Source organism: Pelecanus crispus, chromosome 5, assembly GCF_030463565.1.
Source record: "Pelecanus crispus isolate bPelCri1 chromosome 5, bPelCri1.pri, whole genome shotgun sequence".
Classification (NCBI taxonomy): domain Eukaryota; kingdom Metazoa; phylum Chordata; class Aves; order Pelecaniformes; family Pelecanidae; genus Pelecanus; species Pelecanus crispus.
In genome coordinates this window covers 68,073,160-68,097,867 of record NC_134647.1, presented here as the reverse complement: position 1 = coordinate 68,097,867, position 24,708 = coordinate 68,073,160, and the positions used below count along the sequence as shown (strand labels likewise).

Genomic DNA, 24,708 nt, shown 5'->3' with positions numbered 1-24,708 from the left:
CACATTTATGAATAGTAGCTATTTATACCATGGCAACTGAAAGTTTCTTGTGTGAAATAAATTCATATTCTGAACATCTTAAAAAAGAAACGGTTAGCAAAGATGTCTTCTAACAGTTTCAACACTCATATAAGAACTACTTTTAATACAAAGCAAGAACTGTACCTTGAATTACATTCAATACTTCATTAGATGATCGTTTTCCCATAATAATAAGGAAAAGTGGAAACTGGTCTGTCTTCTGAGTTCGAATTGTTTGGGCTACAACACTCCCGAAGTGTCTAGTGCACATCGTCAGAAACCTATGTGTGGAAAAAAAAAAGTTAACATTGTAGAGGTGTTTTTGAAGTTAGTTTTTAGGGGGGGGAAAAAAAAAAAGCTAAATTCAGCACTTTAACTAAGTGTTATCTACTGTTTAACATCTAGGCTTCTGCATTCAATTCTAGAGCTCTTTCTCCCTTTTTATGATTAAATTATAAGAATATTTACAAATACGATAGATCCCAGATTATCTAACTTAAAACAATTAATAACTGGTTGAGACAGTGTTTTATTTGACGGAGAATTCCACTTCTTGTTACACTATTCTGCAGGCTATAATTCAAAACGAACCCCTCCTAAATAATCATGCTAAATCAATTGTTAAAAGCTTCTAAAGAGAAACTAAGTAGACCCATAACCTAGTAAACATGATGAAGTATAAAAATAGTATAATTTCATACGAAAGCATAATTTAATAATGAAAGATCAAGAAAATTGTTTTTATCAGTCATAGAATTAAAACGTGGTACTTCAGAATTGTATTTTCTTTTGTACCGGTGCCCTGCCAGTGACATACTTAGCAGTGTGGTCTAAAAACAATAATTCTAAGCTTTTGACCAAAAAAGCTCTTGGATATTAGCATACAGAAGTCTAGCATTAGTATTCTTAACACGATCTCGAATAAATGAAAAAACTGATAAAGCTTTTCTCTTCCATTAGAGGACTGTTTGAAATTAGCATTTCTTTCAAGAGAAAAGGGTAGCTTATGATATGTTTTCAGATCTGATGGTAAAAAGTAAATGTCATAATAATAATGAATTATGAAAGACCAAATGCAAATATAGAATGCTTTAATAAGATCCAATTTAATAAAGTCTGTAAAAATAATGGACTTTTAATAACACAGGTCACAAAAGGCAAAACAGTGGAAATTCTGAGGACTAGCCACTGGTACAGGCTTATTAATTCTTAATTATGTTCATGAAAGGCAACTTAAATCGTGTGTTTTCTTATGCCTTATGATAATATTTTAGGTAACAACTACTCTGAAATGTATGCTCTAACTGAAGAGCAAAGTCCTGTTGTCACATGCATTAGAAGCCAAATCTATTTGAAAAGACAAACTGCATTAAAATGTCAAGCGCTCCAAGTAATTTCTTCTTAAAGACACTGAAAAGATTCAAAATTGTACTTTTTTTAATCAATATACATTGTATCTAATAAAATGGCTAAAAATTTATAAGCCTGATGAGTACAACATTGGGCTTGTTCGAGGCACCTGAAGTATTAAAAAAAAAACCCTGCTCAGAGACAATTTGTAGTGTAACTATGGCCATAGCTGGATGGAAGGCAATGAGCAGGGGTAGCTAGCGAGTATTTCGAAGCCATAAATATTACTGGCAAATACCTTTCCTTGCCTCCTTGATTCTCTGACTTTTGCAATTCAGAACTATCACACAGAAAGACAATGTCAAAAATGCCAAATGGGGACTGCTATATCAGAAATAGCTACGTAGAGACATACCATCTGGTAAAGATAAAATAAAGTGTCCATAAAGTCTGGACATATAAACTCTTAAGCTAAATAATGTTTTTCTGATTTTTGTTTTTCAAGGTGGGAATACATAAGTGAAATCCTGGCCTCACAGAAGTCAATGGTGATCTTTCATGACCAAATGACTTATGTGCGTTCAAGGTTTCACTCCTAAAAGTAATAAAGACAGGGGTCAACTGAACTGAATTCCTGAAACTTGTGTATTAAAACCATTTAACAGTCTTCAACACACCATGGAAGAAAAGCACTCAAGTTTCATGTAAAAACAAAGTATTTAACTGGAGGTGAAAAAGTGCTGTAGAGAATACTGCTAGAAGGAACGAAACTAAGAGACTATTACAATGCTAGTTGCACTAGTCAAAGGTGTTGGCTTGGTTTGGGTTTTTTTTAAATCAATTCTGTATTTAGTCAACCCATAACTCAGTCTTAGAATATGCCTTTATAGGTATGGATTTTGTACACAGAGAATTCTGAATGAAGTAGGTATTTCAGTACGTTAAAAGATCTCCAAATAATTTTTCTCCAGGAGATGAATTTTTATACATGGAACTTCTGGCTGACTACATAGAACCTAACAGACTATGATACCTTGGGATCCTCTATAATCAAGGCTGGGAACAGGTTTCAACTCCATGGCTTCAGAAGATGGCATGTCATGCCAGGCTGTTGTAAGGGTACACATACTTTCCTGGTTGAGTAACAGCAGAAGACATGCCGGATGCCAACATCTCCCATCACAGTGGGTTTTTTTTTTTCTTGGGGCCACTTCTTAAAGCCCCTAGTGCCATCTGCCCTGTTCTTTCAAATCTCCTCCCTTCCTCTGCTGCTGTTGCAATCTGCTCAGCTCGCAGGGAAAGGGGCCAGCTCGCTCATGTACCAGCTACAAGAGCAGCACACGCCAATTCTGACCCGAATGTCACAGATTTGCCACCACTGCCATCAGGCAGCCTTTGTCTTTCTGGGGGGAGGAGAGAGAAACAACTCTTCTTCCCAGCACTTCCAACTTTGAATAATGAATGTCCAGATTGCAGCACGGGCAGCTGCGATGAGGATGTTCCTGGGGGATGAATGACCAGCTGGTGGTTATCAATGCATATCTTCAGAGCGAATACGCAAGAAACTCTCCTCACTAACATGATCCGTCAAAATAGATCCTGCCCTTTAGAACCAAGTAAGACCCCACTTGTCTCTTGAACTAAAATGTAGTAAAGCCAACAAAAATGTGAAGGTAGCCAAATGATGCAACACTGAATAAAGAGATAGCAGCAGCAATCTCCAACACCTACACCACGTAACTCCTGTTCACCAGTGATTACTCGCTCACACACATGATCTTCGCCAGGTCAGTGGTAAGTGCTCAGCAATTACTTGTAACATGTCTCTTCATTTTACTAGATGGGTAGGAATTGAATTTTCATTCATGATCCCCATTTAGCTTTTCCTCATGCCTTTTAATAGATTTTGCAACTACTTAACTGATTTTGCATTTTTTTTCCTTTTCTGCCTTTACTGATTCTGTATTTGCAGACCTTTTTACTTTCTTCCACATTCATAGCCAGAAAAAAAAAAAATCTCCTGTGCTAACATTTACTGTCAGAAGTATGGGAGTAGGACCAAAACAATTTGGTGCGATAACCAGCATCTTACTGTGTACAACACTAACAAGGGATTTTCTTACTTTCATCTAAACAGAAGTGTGCCAGATCTTTCAGTGGCATCTCCAGAGCTGCCAAGAGAACTGCCTGTGGAGTGCATCAAAGAGCCAGATGTCCCTCCAGGGAGAACTGTTTTCCACAACATGCTGGATTACTGTGATCTCCAACCAAAAGTGGAAATAGAGGAACGCTGCCAGAAAGGGACGGCAAATGGCACCCTACTAGTCCTTTTATTTTTAAATTACAAAAATATTCAAGGAGGGAGAAGGATGAGAAAGGCAAAAAAGCATTTTATGAAGGAAAAATCCATTAAAAAAAAAAAAATCTCGAAAGATACAAGAATAAAGTTCATCAAGAAAAGTAATAGTTTTGGCAGACAGCATCATTTCTTTACTTCTTTCATGACTCGCTAGCAATGAAACCAGCAGATATGAAAGCTACAGAATAAACATGGACACTGAGCATGGCTTGACAAATACAGAAACAAATCCTAAAAAAATGACAAACTTATCTTAAATGTAGATTGAACAGGTATTAATTCTTAGACATAGTTCACTCCTTAGTTAAAAGCGGCACACAGGGAAAATCTTTCTAGTGAAGTGAAGGTGTTAATCTGGGGGGTTGCTGATCACTGCACAGCCGTTACCCTCCATGTGCATAGCCTGTGTGGAGAGTTATCATGTTTGTAGCATGTTAGTTTCCCAGAGAAGAATGTTATCATTCCCTACCAGCTAATATGTGACATGTTTTTTTAAAATACACTCCTGGCATAACTTTGTTGTAATTTTATCATAAAATGCAATTTATTTAATATTACTTAAAAAAAACCACCTAGAAGGCAATTATGAAAAAATAACAGCTTTAAAAATCTGCTGAAAAAAGCTGAAAATATTACTAAGTCTCAAAACAAAAGGGAATTCTTATTACAACTTAAGTTTGCGGTCTACCATAGCTCCTGATCTCAGATACACTATGTAGAACTTTGTAAATGCTGGGGTTTAGCAATAACATGTTTCTGTGAGAACGTGCAGCTTTTAATTTTTAACAACAACATTGGCCACCTCTGGCCAAAGTGCTGATCATCAAAAGTGTGATCTCGGAGCTCAATATTTTTTGATCTCAGGAAAGCTTTTGATCTATATGATACCTATTCACACCACAAAATATGTATTGCCTTTTTGGGGGGGGAGCCCAAAGGAGAAAGCCAACCCCTAGGTGGGAGATGGCAGCTGGTCCCGATGGGAGGTGTTTCATCATTACAATGACTGGTATTATCTCACTGTTTCTTTAAGTATCTCCTGCTCTTGTATCATGTTGTTTCACATTTTTGTTATTCAGATGGACAGGATCTACTGCAGTCAAGTTTTGATCCGTGATTACACACGATCCCTCCTTACCACACCATGAATATGAACAAACAAAAAAGCTATGATGCTACATACTTTAGAAAAACATAACTATCCCTTTAGTATTTCAATTTAAACAATTTAGGAAGCTAAGAGCATCTCTGGTGCCCAGTCCCTAAAGGGGGCACAAGGCAGAGGCGTTCATTGGCTCCCAAACTGTCATGTTGTATTTTCCAGCGTGAACTGGTTCAAAGTGATTCCTACTCTTACCTAGTAGAGGAAGAATTTACAAAGAATTGAAGAACCGAAGAGGAATTAACGGAAGAACTTAGCAAAGAATTGACGATTCTGAGCAATGAGTCCTCTGCATTTCTGTCAAAAATCATAGCGCAACGCAGCACTGCTGCCTGCTGCCCTTGGCCTTGATCCAGAGGAAGGACTCTGAAAGAGCAGAGGAATTCAGTCTCTCTTCTCTTTCCACTCAGGAACGTGGCAACTGGCACGGCTTTGAAAGACACGGACACCACCTACCAGTCAGCACAGAAACTAAGTATTAACTACTCGATGCCTGTCCTCCATTGTGGTATCAATTTTCAGTTTCCTACTGGAATAAAACTGATGATACAATCTGATAGCATGAGCACTGGAACAGGTTGCCCAGAGAGGTGGTGGAGGCCCCATCCCCAGAAACATTCAAGGTCAGGTTGGATGGGGCTCTGAGCAACCTGATCCGGTTAAAGATGTCCCTGCTTATGGCAGGGGGTTGGGCTGGATGATCTCGAAAGGTTCCTTCCAACCCAAAGTATTCTATGAGTCTATGAATAGCTCTGCATACGTCCCCAAATTAATCTATCTTCTCAAGACACTATGAATAAAATAAAAACGTCAAGCAGTCATGGCATAGTATAGCTGCAGAAAGAATAACTAAATCTAAAATGCTAATTCTAGTTCTTTTTTGTTAATCAAGTAAACCTGCAGAAGGAAAGTAATGCAGAGCAAGCTGCATATGGTACATTGTAGTGTACTTCTGGAATGTGCAAAGAGGGACACCTGATGCTACATTTTGAATGTTTTTTGTCTGTTCAAACAAAAATTTAAAGCTCTCCTTTGCTTTTGCTTTTCTTAAACTCTCCCCAGCACCTTAAGGTTAATTAATAACTGTATTAGCAAATCTGTCTAGTGCACTAAAGGGCAAATTCTCCTCCATACAGAGAGAACTCTGCTCTCAAATGTATGGATAATGTGTATAAAATGTATTAAAATAACAACAAAAAATAGCATAGGGTTTTTTCCCCCTTATTTTCTGTACCAACATAAATAACAGAGATTTGTTATTTGTTACAGTCTTACTCATATATATATTCCTGCCATTACTTTTAATTTTTACACACTGGTGGGAAAACTTTGGAAAAGTTCTTCCTAAAATGAGGCACCCATGGTGCCCACTATGCTTCTTGCAGAGAACTTTTTAACAGAAAGGCTGCACTGGAGATGTTTTTCGCTGTATCATCTCAACCTGAAGCCCTGCTCAAAAAGCAGCAGCAGGACAAAATCTGATAACCTCTTCTAAAATATCTATTCCCTTTCAGTCTCAGCTGGTGTTCAGTCCACAAGCAGGATGATTTTGGGCAAAAAAAGTGTGATTTATTTATGGCCAGATACTTCCCAAGGCCAACCTCACTTTAAGAAACTTTATAACTTCAGAAATGGCTGTGAAAAAAATGTAACTTCTTTCTTGAGCATGAAGAAAACAATGATGAATATGAAATATGCAAGATTTCTGATTAGTTTTAATAATAATTATATACTGTGAAAAGTCAACATAAGAGTCATTACAATGTTAATGTAAAAATAACATTTTTGTATTAGGTTATCTACATTATTTAAAAAAGTAAAAGCTGTGGTCACAAAATGGTAAATTAAAATAAGCTTGTTACCCATAATCTCCATAATACAGAGTTATTGTCTTACCCACATAGTTAGGGTCATAACTGTTGACTCGAACACAAGGGGGAATAAGCAACAGACACAAGGCATGGTTTAAAGACATACAAAGCAGCCTGAATCAAATGATGATGTGGATATCCTCTTTAGTATCCACACACTAAGTATCCAGGGATTCAGAAATAAAAAGCATGATTTTATCCACTTTTCCTTTATGCGAGAGTAAAGCCTAGACAAGTGGGTTATCTATCTCTTCATAAAACATGGAAGATCTAATTTCATCCTGCAAGGTTCAAACAGATTAGGTAAATACTTTATAACCCCGTTTCAGTCTAAAACACATCCCTCTAGAAACTCATTCATCCATCCTTTCAGATACCACTGGACACCAGACAAAATCATTGGTGAAAATATAAATAAAATATACCTGGATCCCTTGCTAAAATACTGTACTAAAAATGGAAAAGACAAGATGCGCTTGCATATCAGTGCTAGCTTTGATTATTGCCTATCATATTAGAAAGGCATGTAATATATGATTTGCTAAGGAATATCCAAGGCTTGCTACAGGTAGATTTAATAATAACCTAGGTAAGAATGACAAGTATGTTTAGTTACTTTACAGATGTTAGTAAAGTGGGAGAAGCTACAAGCACACTGGAAGTCAGTAAAAGAATTCAGATTAATCTTCACAAATCAGAGAAACATCCTAACAAGTAAAATGCAATTCAACAAGGTCAATGAAAGTCTCTGAGTAGGAGGAACAATTACACAAATACAGAATAAGAATCAAGCAGTAAGGGAAGAAGGAAAGTCATGATGTGAAGAAGACAAGCATCATATTGGGGTGAGTAAACAGATGCATGGTTTGTACAACGAGAAATAATCCTCTTTCTGTATTTAGCACTGATAAGGCAGTTTTACGCACAGCACATCAGTAAAGGTGTGGACGAATTACAGAAGGACCACATGAAGGTTGCAATAACAAATGTCCACAAAAGGACAAGCTACAAGCAAAGGCTGAAGGAATCATGGTTGTTTAGTCAAAAAAAAAAAAAAAAATCACAGGAAAAAATAGCACCATTTAAGTCCAAAGAACACAACAGCATAAAGGAAGACAATACCTCATTGTCTACTGACTGGACCAAGATATAATTGTCATTGATTGCTGCAAGAGAAACTTCGGTTAAATATTAGTGCAAACTGCCTAAATGCAGCGAAAATCAAATACTGGAACTGGTTATGGAGAAATGCTGAGAAACCTCGCTGACACCAAAGACTAGATCAGCCAACCATTGGTCAGGAATGGCACAGGTACAGTTGAACCTTCTGGCCAAGCATGGAGTGAACACTGTTATTTGCAGCTCTCTGAGACCCACAGACAGTCAGAACGGTGACAAAAAGGAGAGCAGAGAGGTCAAAGCAGAGTCATCCTAACCTAAAGGAAGAGGATGGGCACCTACACTTCTGCAGAGAGCTTTGTCCCAATCGGGCACCCAGCAGTACCAAAGAGATTCATTCATGCCTTTCAGCTGCATTTTGGTACAAATGATTCTGACTCTGCTAGATCAATGATTTCTTCTGAAGGTTGATTTAGATACATAGATGCATCTGAATTTCTCTACAGCTTCAATTCCATCCGGCATTAGACTTCACTGGTGCAGTTGTGGACTTCTGTATTTAGATGGACCTGTGAATGAGTTCGTTCTCCTTCCTCAAAGCAGCCCAACAAGTCTGTCTTGACTACCTGTTCTTCTGCCTTCACCTCTTCGCACAGGACACTACCAAGTTTTAGTCTTTCACCTTTTCTGTTCAACAAGCTTAATAAACTATGCTGTAGTTTGAGTACAGTGGGATAGAACTTGCTTTAGGATATCATTTTATAGTGGGGACTTAAAAGATATGCTTACAAATGTATTGGTTTAGTTAATTCCTGTGGTTTTAATATTTTTTTTTTTCAGGTGACCTTAAAGCATTGCTATAGGCATATAAAACGATGCACTGAAAACCTTAATCACATCAACAGAGAGACTACTTTCTATTTATAGTTGAATATTACAGACACCCATATCTTACTAATCACAATCAGATTAAAATGCATTCTCTGCTGGTTTTTAATTTTCCAAATTTGGACATTTTTAGACTACTAACATGAAATTACCTTGAAGTATATAAATATTTAAGCAGGGATAGTTTACCTTTTCTGGTGGGTGTATAATAAACAGTTTAACCATCATCTATATACAGGCTGTTTTGTTCTCCATCTAAAGAGACAATCACCTTTTATCCTTTCCCTTTTTTCTTCATTTCAGTGCTATTAGGAAACTATTCACAAGTGCAACCCCGAACAATACTATGCAGTAATTATGACTAGATGACAAAGAGATGTGAACAATTACTGAGCCCATTTTGAAACCCTACACTAATAAAGTCATTAGATGCTGCCCTTGCCATGAGCCTTCTAAAAGCTTCTGAAGTTACAAGAACACACGGCATTGTTCGTTAGGACAATCGCTGCTGGCAGAATGCAAACCTTGAGTTAAACCATGCTGCAAATTGATCTTGACATTCTGTTAAGACCGCCACTAAAATCAAAAGCAAAGGAGAAAAGGAGAAAATGAGCGGGTGGGATGTAATCATGGAACAGAAGGGTTCCCTCCTCACCTTCTTTCCTCTTCCTCCTCAAAACAAACCATACAGAAAATGACAAACTCGCCTGGTGTTTGAGAACCTTTATTTTTAAAACATTAATTAGACTTTTGACCTGTTTTTATTGACTGGCACTGTATTGCTATTAAAGTAAATTAAATAAAATATTGCAAAATACAATAGAAAAGGTTTTCACACTGTTCTGTGAAACCTGTAAAGGATTTAGTGCCCAAAGAACACGTCCAACAGTTTTGCAAACAACATATACAGAATCTACGGTCACTCCTGAAGAGGCAGCGAGAAATTAACTCCCCAAGTCCAGCTCTCACAGACCCCACACCTGCAATATATTTGCTGAAGGATCAAATAGGATTGGGGAGCTGGAGTAATATGGTCAACTGGTCTTCATCCAGGCATGCATCATTCAGTAGGTTCATATTAAGGGTCAGCAACTGTGAATATGGCTAATTACTTGATGACGGAAATTGCAGGTGAAGACAACCTGCTGCTGAGAAGTGCTTTAGTCAATTAACTCTTTCCTAAGCTTAAGCAAAGAGAAAAACTATAATTTGAACATTAAAACTAACAAGTACCTGTCATCAGAGCTGAGAAAAGTTGGCAACACCTTGAAATACAGCGCCCAAGGGCAACGATATCAAAAGCTAAAAAGCTGCAACAGACATTCGAGTCACTCTTTTACGGTTTTGGCATTGATTTGCTTGGCCAACCTTAAGTACCTTGGAAATCTGTTAATACTATGCATAACTTATGTTTGTAAATGCTGTGTGTACAAATCTAAGGATATGTGTGCGTGTGTAGGTATATACATATGCATATATATTAACTGTATATCTGTCCTGGATACAAATATATTGTATCAATGTGTATTAACGAACCAGCAAAAATACTCAGGCATGTGCTTGCACACATATATATACACACTTATATACACCTCCCATACACACACACATAATTATATTAGAATAATGGTATTTAGTCAACTCTTTGAAGTCAGAAAGTGCCAGAACTATAGCTGCGCATGTCTGGCTCTCCTGCTTATCCATTCCACAACCTCTCTGGAAACCTGAAGAATCACTTAGACCACGCGATGGCCCAGTGCAGCTGGTGAGCTGCTGCAGCTGCTTGCTCAGACCAAAAGGTAGGGCCAGAGTTGTCAACACCACTACTGTCAAACACCACCACTGCTGCCCTGACACCTCCCGTAAGTGCATTTCTGCTGTTTAGAGTGGCACGGTAGCAAATCTCCATATCAAACAAGGGAAGGTGAACAGCGGTTTTTAAGCTTATGATTCACCCCAAATTGAATGGAATATAGCAAGAAAGTGAAAGATATACCTGTAGCTTTGTGGTTTGGGGTTTTTTTTGTTGATTTTTGGGTTTTGTAGGTTTTTTTTCCTTTGACGAAGGACAACACAAATTACAAGAATATTCCAAACAGTTGCTCAGTAAAGTCTAAACTATAGGTGACAAAGCTTTCACATAGATTCCTTAACAGTATTATAAAAATGCCATGTTATTTTCCTAAATGAAGGCTAATTATTTTATTATTTTGTGCCTTTTATTATGTTTTTTTAATCTAGTAATGAAACTGCTAACAGTTACTCTGGCACTTGCACACAGCATTTTACTTCTAGTCCTACCTACAGAACTCTCTTCACTGTTGCAACAGGTGTTGAAGAATAAGATTGAAAGATTCCAGCTGACAAGTGCACAGTGTACAGTAATGCAGGATTCAAAGCATATCCCTACATCAGTATCAACAAAAATGACAAGATTTTGGAGCTGGTTTTGTTATACAGTGCTCAGGATGGACCCCCATTTCATTAACGAGAAAACCAGAAACTACCATTAGGACTGTTTTTGGAACAGAATGACATCCATAGATGTCAGAAAGAGGACAGCAAAGAGCAAGAAAAAAAATCAGAATATTCAAGATTTTTTGGCTTATATGAAGAAAGTATTTATATCTGTTTGAATTTATTCATGCCATGCTACAGTACTGAAAACCTGTCTTTTACTACTGACATTGAGGTGTCCCTATTGATTGCTGTAAATAAAGTGGACCTGATTTCTCTGCCTTCCCACCCTGGCTTTTCCACTAATGGAATTGTAACAGCACAAATAAGTTGCTCTTGGGCTACACCAGCAGGCAAAAAGTAGTTCCTTCTGTTGTTGCCATTGTCTCCTCACCATTCAAATAAAAAGCTACGTGCAACTGTATTCATAGGGATACAGAACAGAACAGGCTCCAAGACCACTGTCGTTGTGTCACATAATGAAGGGTAGTAATTAAACAGAGGTACTGAGTATTTATTTATGGGAATGCCCACAGTGCATTGGCACTTTCCAAAGGGAGAAGGAAGCATCATGCCCCCTCTGAAGAAATCACAGCTTAAGGAACAGGATGTGACACTAAACACAAATGAGAAATTATTCTAATTCGAGCCAGCATGCCTTGTTTACCCCTTACTATTTTTGACCTCACTGTTAATATGACAGTTTCTTTGTTGTTGTTAATAGAAAGCAAAAAATGAAGGCTTAAAAACCCTATCGTACTGCACAATCGGTGACTAGGTTCATTGAGAATAGCTATAAAGCCTTAAACAAGCCCTCTATTTTGTGTTTTAAGAAGTGTCATAAGGAGTTAATAGGACACAGCTGTACAGGCTCTTTCTAATAAGCAGCTTCTGTCGCTTTGGTCACCACAGGTGTCTCTGTAACCTGCAAACTCTTATTACTAGTGTATCAAAGTTGTGCTACTTAATAGATTTCTTTAGTAAAACACAACAAAGCAATTACATGGCTGTTGATCGTCAGTCATAAAAAACCCCCTCAAACACAGTTTTTCAAAAGAAACTACACTGCAATTTTTTGTCATTGTAAAATAAAAGAAACTAGAGAATTAAATAGAAAAGCGAACAATAGAACAGCAGGTAGTCAACTGAACTTAGCCACTACAGATGGTTTAGAAATAGTGTTTCCTTCTACACCAACTTGTGGGATAAAAGGAGGAGGCTCCTTACTGCCCATGAATGGCAATACCAAAAGACTTAAGCAACTTTCCAGTCTATGTATTTAGTCCCATGAAAGAACCTAGATGTTTCTTTTTCCCTCTCTCTTTTCTTTTTTAAAAAACTTTCTGGTTTTGTGACTGCTTTTTTCCATAATCTTTAACTCTTCTCTAGAATAACTTAAACCAGAAACATAGCTGCTGATTCGTCCAACGACAAAATGCAGAAGGTCGAGAGACGAATTCCTGTGAAACACACGTGTCATGTAAAAAGCGTATTAGAGAAAGAGATCGTTCTGTTCTCCATGCCCACTTTCAGTACAGAAATATTAACTATAATTTACGTATTTAAGAATAGGAGTGCATTAATGCTCTATTCTAGCAAGCCACAACAGAAAGAAACATACATATGTACTTTCAATTGTTCAATAATCAATGGAATTGTGTAAAAAAGTGGCAACCTTATCCCAGCCCATATGACTGTTGCATCTTTTGTTCAAAAGTTAGAATATCTCTCATTATAGTAACATATGCAAGACATTATCCTGGCAAGCAGTCGTCTTCTGTGTAAATAAAGGTCATGAAATAAGGTCCAAGTTAGAAAATCAAACAAGTCTGATTTCTAAATATAACAACTATAATCCTAAAATCATTATTTTCAATAGATTAAGATCAACTGATAAATAACTAAAGGAGAGAGGTCTTTATATAAAGATAAGAAAATTTGTTGGTAACACACAAAGGATGCAGAGGGAGGTAGAAACTACAGTTTTTTAATTTCTTTACTCATCAGCAAAATGATGGCCTCTAAGACATAGGATGACTTTTACCAAATTAAACCTATCACAGTATCTGAACATTACCAAAGGAATGTTCTGTAAGAAGACTGTAGTTCAAAAAAGTTCACATGAATTGCAAGCTTCTAATTTTTTGCATAATCTGGTTTTAATATTATTTTATCACATGAATGTTATTTTTTTAATAAGACTTTAATTAACCACAGTAGTTATTATGTCAGAAAGTTCTAATGCAGTTACACCTATGTATATATAATCAGTGTCACATAATATTATGGCAATGCAAAACTGTAAAGACACGTTCCTAGAACTATGTTTGCAGAAGAAACTCGAAAAAAAAGAAATAATTTCTTCAACTATTTTTTCCTGCACAGGAATAAGAAGTGACTTCGTAATGAAAACAAGGATGGTCCAATTCTCAGTGACGTCAGCCAGCACAGCTTCATTGATCAGCTAAGAAAGAGCATGAAGTTTTTAGTTCAAACAGATATCAAGCAACAAAAGATTTGATACACAGAGATAAGGGTCTTCCTTGAGAGAAAAGCTGCTCCGCTCACAGTCCAAAGAGTCTTACCTTGCTCTGTTTGCTTCTTTTGTCATGTCCCATGCCCAGGTTATGAAGTTCTGACTCAGATAGGAGACAATAGATTCAGCACAAAGCATTTGTGAGCAGAAGACGTTGGTTAGTACACTTTCATCATGGTGGAGGTAGATAGCAAGAAGCTTTCTCTGAAAAGACACAAGAAAAGATCAGTGAAAACTTCCTCAGTCTATTTAGTAATTTAAAATTACTGCTGCAGATTTGTGTGTTAGTACACCCTATGGTGTTTATTGAGGGTGCCAAGTATCTTAACATGCACACACAGGGGAAAAAAATACCAGTAGCTTTCAAGTCAAACGGTCCATCCCTCCAAATCTATAAATCTTCTCAATGCTTCCAAATATTTTATTTAGGGTACCAAAACATGATATGTTATATGCTTGGAACATGAAAATAACAATATTTGAATGAAAACCAAAAACCTTATTAAGACTTAGCTTAAGAAACTTTTTTGGCTTGCTGCCCAATAAAGATAACATTTTGAACAATTCCCTGAGCCAGGAACACACCTCTTGACACAACAGCATCTACGATACAGAACAATTACAAACCACCTTAAAAAACAACAGTGTATTGTTATCAACCCATCTGTAGCCAAATAAAGAGGAATATGAGTAAGTAACAAGACAGCTGCCTGCAGTCCCAAAGCCTGCGATGCTACATGCTGCATGTTTTGGCAGCTCTCCATCCAGCCGTATGATGTGGGGAGGCCCACAGCACATCAGCCTCTCACCTACTTCGTAAGTTGATGTGTAGCTGGTCAAAAGGCCATGTGTCAGCCCACCTGGCTACATCTCTTGTGGAGAGGAGCAACGTAGTCGCCCCAGCAGCACTGTGAATGTGTAAGATGCAATGGAAGGGGGATGGGAGACATGGATCAAGTCCCCCATTGGGTTTGTGAATGCTGATATATCTCATCATAGTTACCACGTTATTGAAGACCAGATGTTGAGGATGGTGTTTGTGGCCTCTTGAAAAAAAATATTCTGTGCCATGTTCTTCTGAAACCCTATCAAGTAATACTTGAGCATAGAACTGTGCTGTGTCTCCATGACACTCTCAGACCACCTTTTGGAAAGTGAGTCTATGTGTACATAAAGACAGAAATCAGACTGAGAAAAACATAGGGAAACTATGAGCTAGTTAAGGACCATGATCCTATATCTGGTATTCAATGAATTATAAATACCATTCAGAAAATTACAACTTTTCATTACTCCATACCCACATATATTACTTAATTTATTTTAAAACCCTACTTGAACATATTTGCTGAGACAATATGGTAAATGCTATTTTCAGACTTTTATTTAAAGTAGTTTCAAATCTCTTCATCAGAAGTAACACTGAACACTAGATATTGATGTGTATTGATATAGCAAGACATGGGATGCAATTTTGAGACAAGCTGTCTGTGTAAAAAAACCTGTATGGCTATCACCTCATATGCCGGCTTTGGACAAAACTTAATGACTGTTTATAAAAAGAAGAATACATTTGAACATTAGACTTTGGGAAAGGGATCAGTAATTTGCATTAATGTTTGTCTAATTTAATTTAAATGTTCTTCAGAACCACATACACATGTGCTAGGAAGGGCCATTAATAAGCCCAACATGCAGAGATCCATATAAGTGCAGCCAACAATGTTGACTGAAACTAAACTTGAAAATCCAGGGCACTGATGCACAATATCAAGCAATGAAACAGCATTTCTGTGGTGATATTTAATTTAAAAAGAAGAAAGAGGCAGGGGAAGATCAGGCACTGTCTGTTTTTGAGGATCAGCCATTCTGCATTTCAAAGCGTCGATCCCTGCAATATCCAGGTTACTGTGCTAGAATCTCGACTATTATATAGCAGTTGTAAGAGAGGGAGGGCAAAGATGTGTTTACTCAGTGATTAGGGCCTTAGAATAAGCCTCTAGCTCCTAGAGAGACAGCTCACCACTTATTCATTTGGACCAATTCACAAAGCCCAGAAAGATTAAACATCCATGCTGAGAAGACAAGCGAATGCAGACGGTGAAAAAGAAATAAAAATTCTTTAAAAACTCTGAGATGACTTCATTATTTTTTCCACAAGGAAACTTTAGGAAAGTGTTTAGTTAGAGAAAAACCCACATTGACCTCTCTCTAAACCCTTAATCTTTCCTTTGTGGTGGCACTGCTTTGTGGTAAGCGGATGGCTTTGCTCTCCTCTTTTCACTGGCAGCGGATAGAAAAAAAGGCTCTTGAGAAACACTTTTACTTCCAAAGAAACAACCCCATGAAACTGTTAAATATGAGATTCCATACAACGGAATGTTTCAAAATATGTACAGTTTTAGGCTTAAAGATTTAGGGACAAATTTTAGTAAACAGAACGGGCACTAACACAATAGATGTTTACACTGAGCTACTTTACAAGTGAATGTAATTTTTGTTGCATCAACAAATCTCACCATGCTAAGGCTAAACTCCATCACATATGAAAGACTGAACTTGTGTCTGATAATTCATCCAAAATGTTAAGGTCAGGCATAGGCATACAGCTAGGACAAATGAAAAGAGGTAGCAGGAGGAACTGAAGTGCTGAAAAATGATTCTGCAAAATCTTAGTGGAAGCCAGGGATGTTTTTTCCTTGGAAAAATGCATTACTGCAAAAGGCTCACAGCTTGGAGGTTGTTGTTGCTGTTGTGTGGTTTGATGGTTTTGGGTTTTTTTTGTTTTGTGGGTTGGCTTTTGGTTTTGTTTTGTTTTGTTTTCACTAACCCATGGTAGTATATATTTATAAGCAGGTTTTTGTTGTTTTTATTTCAAGCCTTTGAAAAATCAGAGTAAATTCTAGGATTCTATAATGAATAATACTGGAAATTTTTTAGTCAATACTAATAAAAAAGGCTTACTAAACTGTTGAACAGTCTTGAGTTCCATAAAAGAAGCCTACTAATGGAGCACTAGTCTGCTCTGTGTTGGATATCTCAAAAATATGACGACTCAGGGGTTATATACTTCGCATAAAATTTTAACCAAGAAAAAAAATCCAATGGGAAAGAACTTTTACTAGTCCCTGTGAAGGTATGGGATACTGAAAAGGTTCTAAGTACTGAGTAGCTGATGGACTTCCAAAGGCCTTAGGACTTCAGGAACTTAAGCCACCAAGAGATGTATTTTTCAGAGTATGTGGATGCTGAAGACCAGGCAGTCATACATGTGAATTTTCAGAAGGGGCCCAGATTTACAAACATACTCGGGAGTGTAAGTCTCATCAACGTCAGTAAGACTTAAGGTCCTAAAAGCTTGAACTCCAAGCTCCAGGTTTCATTCCATTTCAGAGGAAAAAGGGCCCTGAGAAAGAGGTGCTAACTGTTTTCAGCATCTTGGCTATCTAAATACCTTAAAAAATCCAGACCTCAAGCATTTTTTTCTGCAACCTCTGCTGCGTTCAGACTGCATGAGACTCAGCTGTGCCTCTGCTCCCTTGCCATACACCCACTGCATGTATTTGCAGTGAAGCACTGCAGCCCTCTCCTGCCTGATTCTGATCTGTTGATGGAATCTGCCTGGCACGTGGCACCCTGGAAGGAAACGTGGGCTGCAGATGGACACTGCACTGCAGCAGGGCAGTCCCCTCAGAGGCACAGTCCTGCCAGCTGTAGCCTTGCACCATGAAACCTCTCTGCCACACCATCCAAAGTATAGCAGCCTCCTGCCACATAAACTGATGCACCTGACCAAGAGATCTAACATGCATGTACACTCCCACACGAGACAAACACATTAAAGATCCATCCTATGTACCAAAGTGGCTATGCCATCCAGTTGGCCATTTTTGCATTTTGGAACGTCAGAAAAGTTAATGCACTTTGTACGGAATTAAAAGAAATGAAGGAAGGATTGGCACTTGAGGCAGAAAGAAACACAGATCTGCATGAGGTTGAGAGACTAAATTGATAAGAACTGAGTAATGGGATATCCAAGCTTCTTAGCCAGTTCCTAATAACATGAATAACTTAGATATCTCAGAAGAATAGCAATAGAATAGAATAGAAGCAATAGAATGAGAATAGCAATACAGTCATAAAGGTCAGCAAAAACACAGACCTGACTGGTTTTTTTGGAATCTCAGGTTCACAAGTTCAAGTAATAATTGAGACAAAAATGTTCACAATGTAACATCTGCTAGAGGCACAAAGGTTCTTTCAAGCTGGTAGACTAACAAATCAAGATCTTCATTTTTCCTTTGGGTTTTATGTAGAGAGCGCTAATTTAAATGAATAAAGGGACATATTTGTACATCTTTAGGCCTTTAAAGTGTATAGTTTGATCCACCTCTCTGAGGTGATCTTGGAGATCATATGATCAGCCTTCTTGGGCACAGCTATTCTATCACGCACAATCTTTTTTCCCTAAGCAGAATGCAAACCTTCCCTAACACCAAGGTGATCTGAACTAAACTGTACCCCACAGGTTCCTAAACTGAGAATGAGCTGATTCCTGTAATCTTCTGATCTGGTCTTTTGTAGTGTACATGGCATAAGACATCCCTAAACTAATTCCTAATTTAATCTTTCAGTAATTTTATCTTTCAGTAAAACATCCAGTCTCAAAAAAACATCAGTGACAGAGAATCCTTATGAACCATGCTAAGCTGTTCAAATGGCTAACCACTCTGCCAGGTAAAGCTGTGTTTTATTTTAAGCTTGATTTAGTCTACTTTCATCTTCCAAATATTTGATCCTATTGCACCGTTGTATCTCTGTTTCAATCAATTGAACTTGTAGCGCCATCTTACATAATGCAAAGAATATCCAGTAATTAAACCCAAACTCAAATAAGATCTACAAATCATAGGCTTTGAAAGAGGACGAAATGTAGAGTGTGGCAGACAATTTCAATAAACTTTCATTATTTAATATCAAGTACAGAGAATGCTGGAGAGAGACCCATACCCAGGACTAATCTTTCAGATATGAAGATGAAGCAGAGTAAAGGGCGTGTAGGCACACAGTAAGACTACTAAGCTGGTATGTTGTAGCAAAAATTTCTAAACAATAATTATCCACAAGTTCAGAATTAATTTAAGAATGAAAGGACAGAACTGCTAACACACACACACCAGGCAAGACTGGGAGGAAAATGCAGGTGACTAACACAGGACTTAACTGGAATTTATGTACTGACATCTACCATAGTATAGCTGCTTTACTCTTCCCGGGAACCTAAAGTTATAGAATCATAGAATCATAGAATGCTTTGGGTTGGAAGGGACCTTGAGAGATCATCGAGCCCAACCCCCCTGCAGTGAGCAGGGATTGAACCTGTGAACTTGGCGTTATTAGCACCATGCTTTAACCAACTGAGCTAACCCTGCTACTTCTATACCTGTCCTCTACAGTTTCAGCCAGACCATGCAGATTAGGGTTCAGGTTATATATGTTTAATTGTAATCTGTAAAGTACCAATTGCTCCATCTAGGACCCTGAGGCAGCTCAACTACAGATGCATTTTCAAAGCACATGTAGGATGCACAATATGATCGTGCCCCTTATAAAATGTAGGAGTAGCAATTTGACTTGATTTGAAATGTGTCTGGAGTCTAAGTAAAAGGCGGTGGTGAAGCTGTACTCCTTGACATCACTCAGCAGTACTTAGGGAATAAATGGGGAAAAAAAGATGACAGAGACTAAACCAAAAAGCCATCCTGCAATTGGGATTCAGAACAACGTCTCTCCTCTATTCAAGGTATCATCTAAAAGACAGACCTCAAATTTCTCTTCTGAGACAAAAAGACTGGAGAGTAGTCAATGCTGTTTCTATAATGTGCTCTAACAGAAATAAGAATAATTATCTCTGTGAATCGTTTTTCTGTATTAAGTTCAGCATGAGCTTAATTAGCTGAAATAATAACAAGGGACAGTTTTCTAAGTTACACAGATAAAAATGATACTGCAGAAAGCCCTGTATGAAGGAATATTCTACTACCACCAGGAAAAAAAAAAGCGCTTTTATTTGAACATGCCAAATCATGGAAGGAGCGTACTTTCTTCTAAGTATTCAGGAAATAAAGTGCCCATATGTGAGAGGGATGGTGTTGCCACTAAACTGAACCTAAAAGACAGAATTCAAGGAGAACAAAAACCTGGTTCATTTTCAGTATGCAGGAATATATATTGAGGTGACAATACCAATCTGTGCTAAGAGAGATGTTTCACATATTTATTAAAAGTCAGTGGACAGAAAGGTTGAGAGAGGAGCAGGAGGTGATCTGACAGAGGTATAGAAAGATAAGAGCTCCTGAAAAGGTAAAGCAGAGGTCTTTATTCTTTCTCATAATAAAAGAGTAGCAACCACCTATAAAAAGGCAAACAAGCTCCAATAAAAGAAAATACTTTAGTATTATTCAAGTAAATAGCTCAGTGAGATTCAATATAGCAATTAAGATCCTGTATTAATAACAATACTGCCCTAAGTTAGGATAAACACCCTGATGTTTCAGAACACAAGGCACCCACAAACTGCTTTCAGTCGCAAAGAAACCTCCCCCAAATATCTTGTTTAAAACTGTCTATTGTAAGATTTCATCCGCAGCATCGCTATGATAGTGTAGCTACTTGAGCAAGAGTAAGCTTGTTCTTCGTAAACTAACATAACAGAGAAATGCTTCTTTCCAATCGGCGCAATAAGTAGAGGAAGACTTTCACAAAAGAACAACTTATTTGTTAATTTAATAAACCTCTGTCTCTCTCTTCCTGACTCAATTAAAAAAACCCTAATGAAAATATTTTCTTGTGTTATATATAAAATAAGCCTTGGAAATGAACACACAATGCCCTTAACTATCACGCTGCAGGAGGTACCTGGGGATTTCACTGCCAAGGACCAAGGACACCAGTTGTTAAAGGCAAAGCTCTGCATCTTGGCTATTGTACTTTGTGCTAAAGAGATCTACAGGTTTTAAACGAGAGCTACATTTGACCTCATTCCATCTCTCCTACCTAAAACTGGCACTATCATGGTAGCAGCTGCTTAAAGGAAAAAAGATACTCATGTATGTTAATCTTAACTATCTGTGCTGGTTTTGACTGGGATCGAGTTAATTTTTTCGATATGGGACTATGTTTTGGATTTGTGCTGAAAACAGTGTTGATAATACAGAGATGTTTTCGCTATTGCTGAGCAGTGCTTACACAGAGTCAAGGCCTTTTCTGCTCCTCAACCCACCCCACCAGCAAGGAGGCTGGGGGTGCACAAGAAGTTGGGAGGGGACACAGCCGGGACAGCTGACCCCAACTGACCAAAGGGATATCCCACACCATACGGCGTCATGCTCAGCATATAGATCTGGGGGAAGAAGGAGGAAGGTGGGGACGTTCGGAGTTACGGCGTTTTGTCTTCCCAACTAACTGTTATGCATGATGGAGCCCTGCTTTCCTGGAGATGGCTGAACACCTGCCTCCTGATGGGAAGTAGTGAATGAATTTCTTGTTTTGCTTTGCTTGCGTGCACAGCTTTTGCTTTACCTTTTAAACTGTCTTTATCTCAGCCCACGAGTTTTCTCACTTTTACTCTTCTGATTCTCTCCCCCAATCCACCTGGGGGGAGTCAGTGAGTGGCTGTGTGGGGCTTAGTTGGCAGCTGGGATTAAACCACAACTTTATCTAAAGACTTGAAATGAAAAGCTATGATAATAAAAGCTAACCAAAACATAGGTAACAAACATCTAAACTTTTTGTACAAGGTATTTCTTTTTCAAGTAACATTTTTTTAAACAACTATGAATTACCATCCTTTCCAACACATGAAAAGACGTTAAGATTTAACAGAATAACATCTATTTTCTTAAAAAGAGTTTTAACTCATAATCTGTGTTTAAAACACATGTTCTGACATAAACTAATTTTCCTAAAATAACCCAAATTAACATATTTCTGCAAAAAGGCTTCAAGTTCATATATAATGGGATTTTTTTTTGAGGGAAAAAGTATCCACAATATAGATTAGAAACATAGCTGATGGCTGTCTCACTAGACCTGAACTCCAGAGTGCACCTTCTGCTCTGGACAGCGTTGAGAATTTGTCAAGAAAAGGCTAAGATCTCTGAGCACTCAAGCTGCCAAGTGCTCTCAAATTAAATCAGTTTGAAGCGGTTTTCATTAAGATGGATTGAGTGTGGCATCGTGAGAAACACTCTATCAAATGTAGTGTTTTACTTAGTGATTAAGTATATACCAGTTGATGAAGCTGCCCAAATCCTTCGTAATCCCACCACTCCAATAAACATTTAATGAGTATATAAGTTCAAAAAGCCTAGCAGAGGATTTAAACCTTCAATCTTGTTTTTATTTACTCTTGGAACTCAATTTCTCACTTCAAGTGAAGAATGCTGGTGCCTGAAGCTCATCTGTTGCCCTGGTAAAATTAAGTGCCCTCCATAGTATAAATTAGAAGACAAGACATACAGGTTGCAGTTTCTCCTAAGCTTTTTTCCTTATACGGATATAAATATTGAATTATTTTATGAAATGCAATTATAAAAATATAAAATAATGTATCCCTTTCCTCAATTATGAATGCCAGGGGGCAGTACTGAAAAAACTTGTTTGCAATGGGAAAAAAACAGTAAAAATAAACGGTATTTATATGTTTTCTTACCTTTGTTTAAAGTCAGAATGTTACAATAAAAATAATGTCATTCCAAAGGGTAGTTGGGAGGGAGAGCTTTCAAAAATTAAGGCAATATTAGGAAAAAAAAAAAAAAAGAAAAAAGCCACAAAAATAATACTTTCCTAAATATATAACTTTATCTTGATGAGTATCTGGTCTGAATACATTGCAAAACATTAGAAATGTAAGGCGACATGAATTTCAGATGTGCTATGTAAGTAGTATAAGTAGTACTTTGAGTATTAAAAAAATAAGTAACTGCACTGCATTAGTATCAGATTTATAGGTATTGAAAAAATATTTATGAAAGCTCCTAAGGGGCTCTCATCCATTATTATACTGATACACTGTCAACCATTTCTGATGAAATGACACAAAGTGAACTTCCTAACTCAAACACTTTTCTTGTTGAATTAATATGATTTGTTTTAAACATGCATTATGGTCCACTTTAATGAGTTATTAGAAATTAATACTTTGCCCCTGAATTATTATGTATCCATTTATGCTCTGAAATCTGCACAAAGACATGAAAATATTCACTAAACTTAGAGTGTGCGCACATGTTAAGTATGTCTTAACTTAAGCTATATAGGGTAGATTCATAACACTGCACACTGAACATAACAGCCCCTAACATAACATAGCTGTTCCTTCCAATGTGAATAACTACAGGGAGCCAAAACATTCTTCATTTTAAAATTAAATATCTATCAAGACAACAAAAAGTAAATTTAAACAGCATGATTTTCTTGTTTGTGTTTCAGCTTTATCTACACTTAATTATGCAAGGGTTTGGGTTTCTCCTTAGTGAATTCAAGTCACCAAAACTTAAATAAACTATCCCCACTCTAATTTTATTAAAATACTGATTTTAAAACTGTGCACAGAATAACAGAAACTTGAGATGTCTGGTTGGACGTGCAGAAAAACTAAATAACCAAACCTTAGTACTGGAATTTACTTGGCAGATAAAGGCAGTACAAAGGAAAAAAAGCACACAGTATTTCAGAGACCTTTCAATTTAAATTTACAATTTCATTAGCCGTCCTTCAAAGGAGTTACCAACATGCAACGTTGAACTTGTCAACCACAAGACTCGCAGCCAGTGTTATGTGGTGCTAGGACACCATTATTTCAAGAAGAAAAGGGAGATGGAGGAAAAAAAAAAAAAAGAAAAAGAGTAGCTCTGATGACTAAAGGACTCCAATAAAAATACAGCCTGAATGATTAGAAAGAATGATTTATTCACTGTAATTTCAACAACCAAGGTAAGTATTTTTAGTCAGTCAACTCAATGAGTATAGCTCTTCACAAACAATAAAACCAAGATAACTCCAAATGTAGTTTACCTTTTTAAAAATAATGATGAAACGTTTACAGCGATTTCCATTTTCCCCCCTATATTAACGTAATTTTAATATACACTTACATCTCTAGCTTTCCCATAGAAGGCTTCTTGAAAAGCAGCCTCTAATGATCCAATAAAATAAACAGGATGGCAGTCACCGTATCTATTTGAGATAAAATTTCCAATTAATAAAAAATTACAAAAATAAGTAATTTCAATATTCTGCCTCGTCATATATTCTGTAAATATAATGCATTAGCTAAACTTTTAGAAAGATGAAGTACTATGCTTCTAAATATTTCCCTTCTGTCCTTTAAAAGCCATCTGTCCGCCAACATTCAAAAGCTCAAAGTAACTAACTACTACCTTACAAATTCTATCATAAAAACTTTCTGCTAACATAGATAGACACCTTAAGTTCTATATAATTTTTCAATCATAACTTATTTCCTCTCTTTATTATATTCTTAAAGGTTAATTGAAGGCTGTTCTTGTATTACACATTAATGCATAAATGAACATTTCATCACAGAGGAGTGAAATCAGAAGTCTCATAAACTTTGCATTACGTGGCAGTATATTAGTATGCAGCTTCTACCTATTTGACGAAACATGGCAACTGTTTAACAATGTATGATTTGGTGGTATAAAGTTGAAAAAACCCCCAGCATTTCTGTATTTTTTAAAAGTAGAGATTTATCCAAGCACTTCATTACTGCGAAAACTCTTATTGCAACTCTATATATTTTTCAATATTAATCAGCTTCAGCTTTTCTGTTTCTGTATATCAAATTAAAATTACTATACATAATCAGAATCTTTATCATCCTTCTGGACTCTTACATAATTAAGTAATTATATTAATTAGT

The 24,708-nt window shown here is 37.1% G+C and overlaps 1 protein-coding gene across 1 annotated transcript in view; it reads right to left on the bottom strand.

Moving 5' to 3' along the window:
* The window catches only part of FAF1 (Fas associated factor 1), a 175,595-nt gene that overhangs the window by 33,893 nt on the left and 116,994 nt on the right, over positions 1 to 24,708 (bottom strand). The window contains exons 12-14 of the mRNA XM_075710337.1: positions 23,921 to 24,002; positions 13,813 to 13,967; positions 166 to 302 (exon numbers count right to left, since the gene is read on the bottom strand). Of these exons, the coding sequence (XP_075566452.1) occupies positions 166 to 302; positions 13,813 to 13,967; positions 23,921 to 24,002 (374 nt within the window). The remainder of the gene's footprint in view (positions 1 to 165; positions 303 to 13,812; positions 13,968 to 23,920; positions 24,003 to 24,708) is intronic.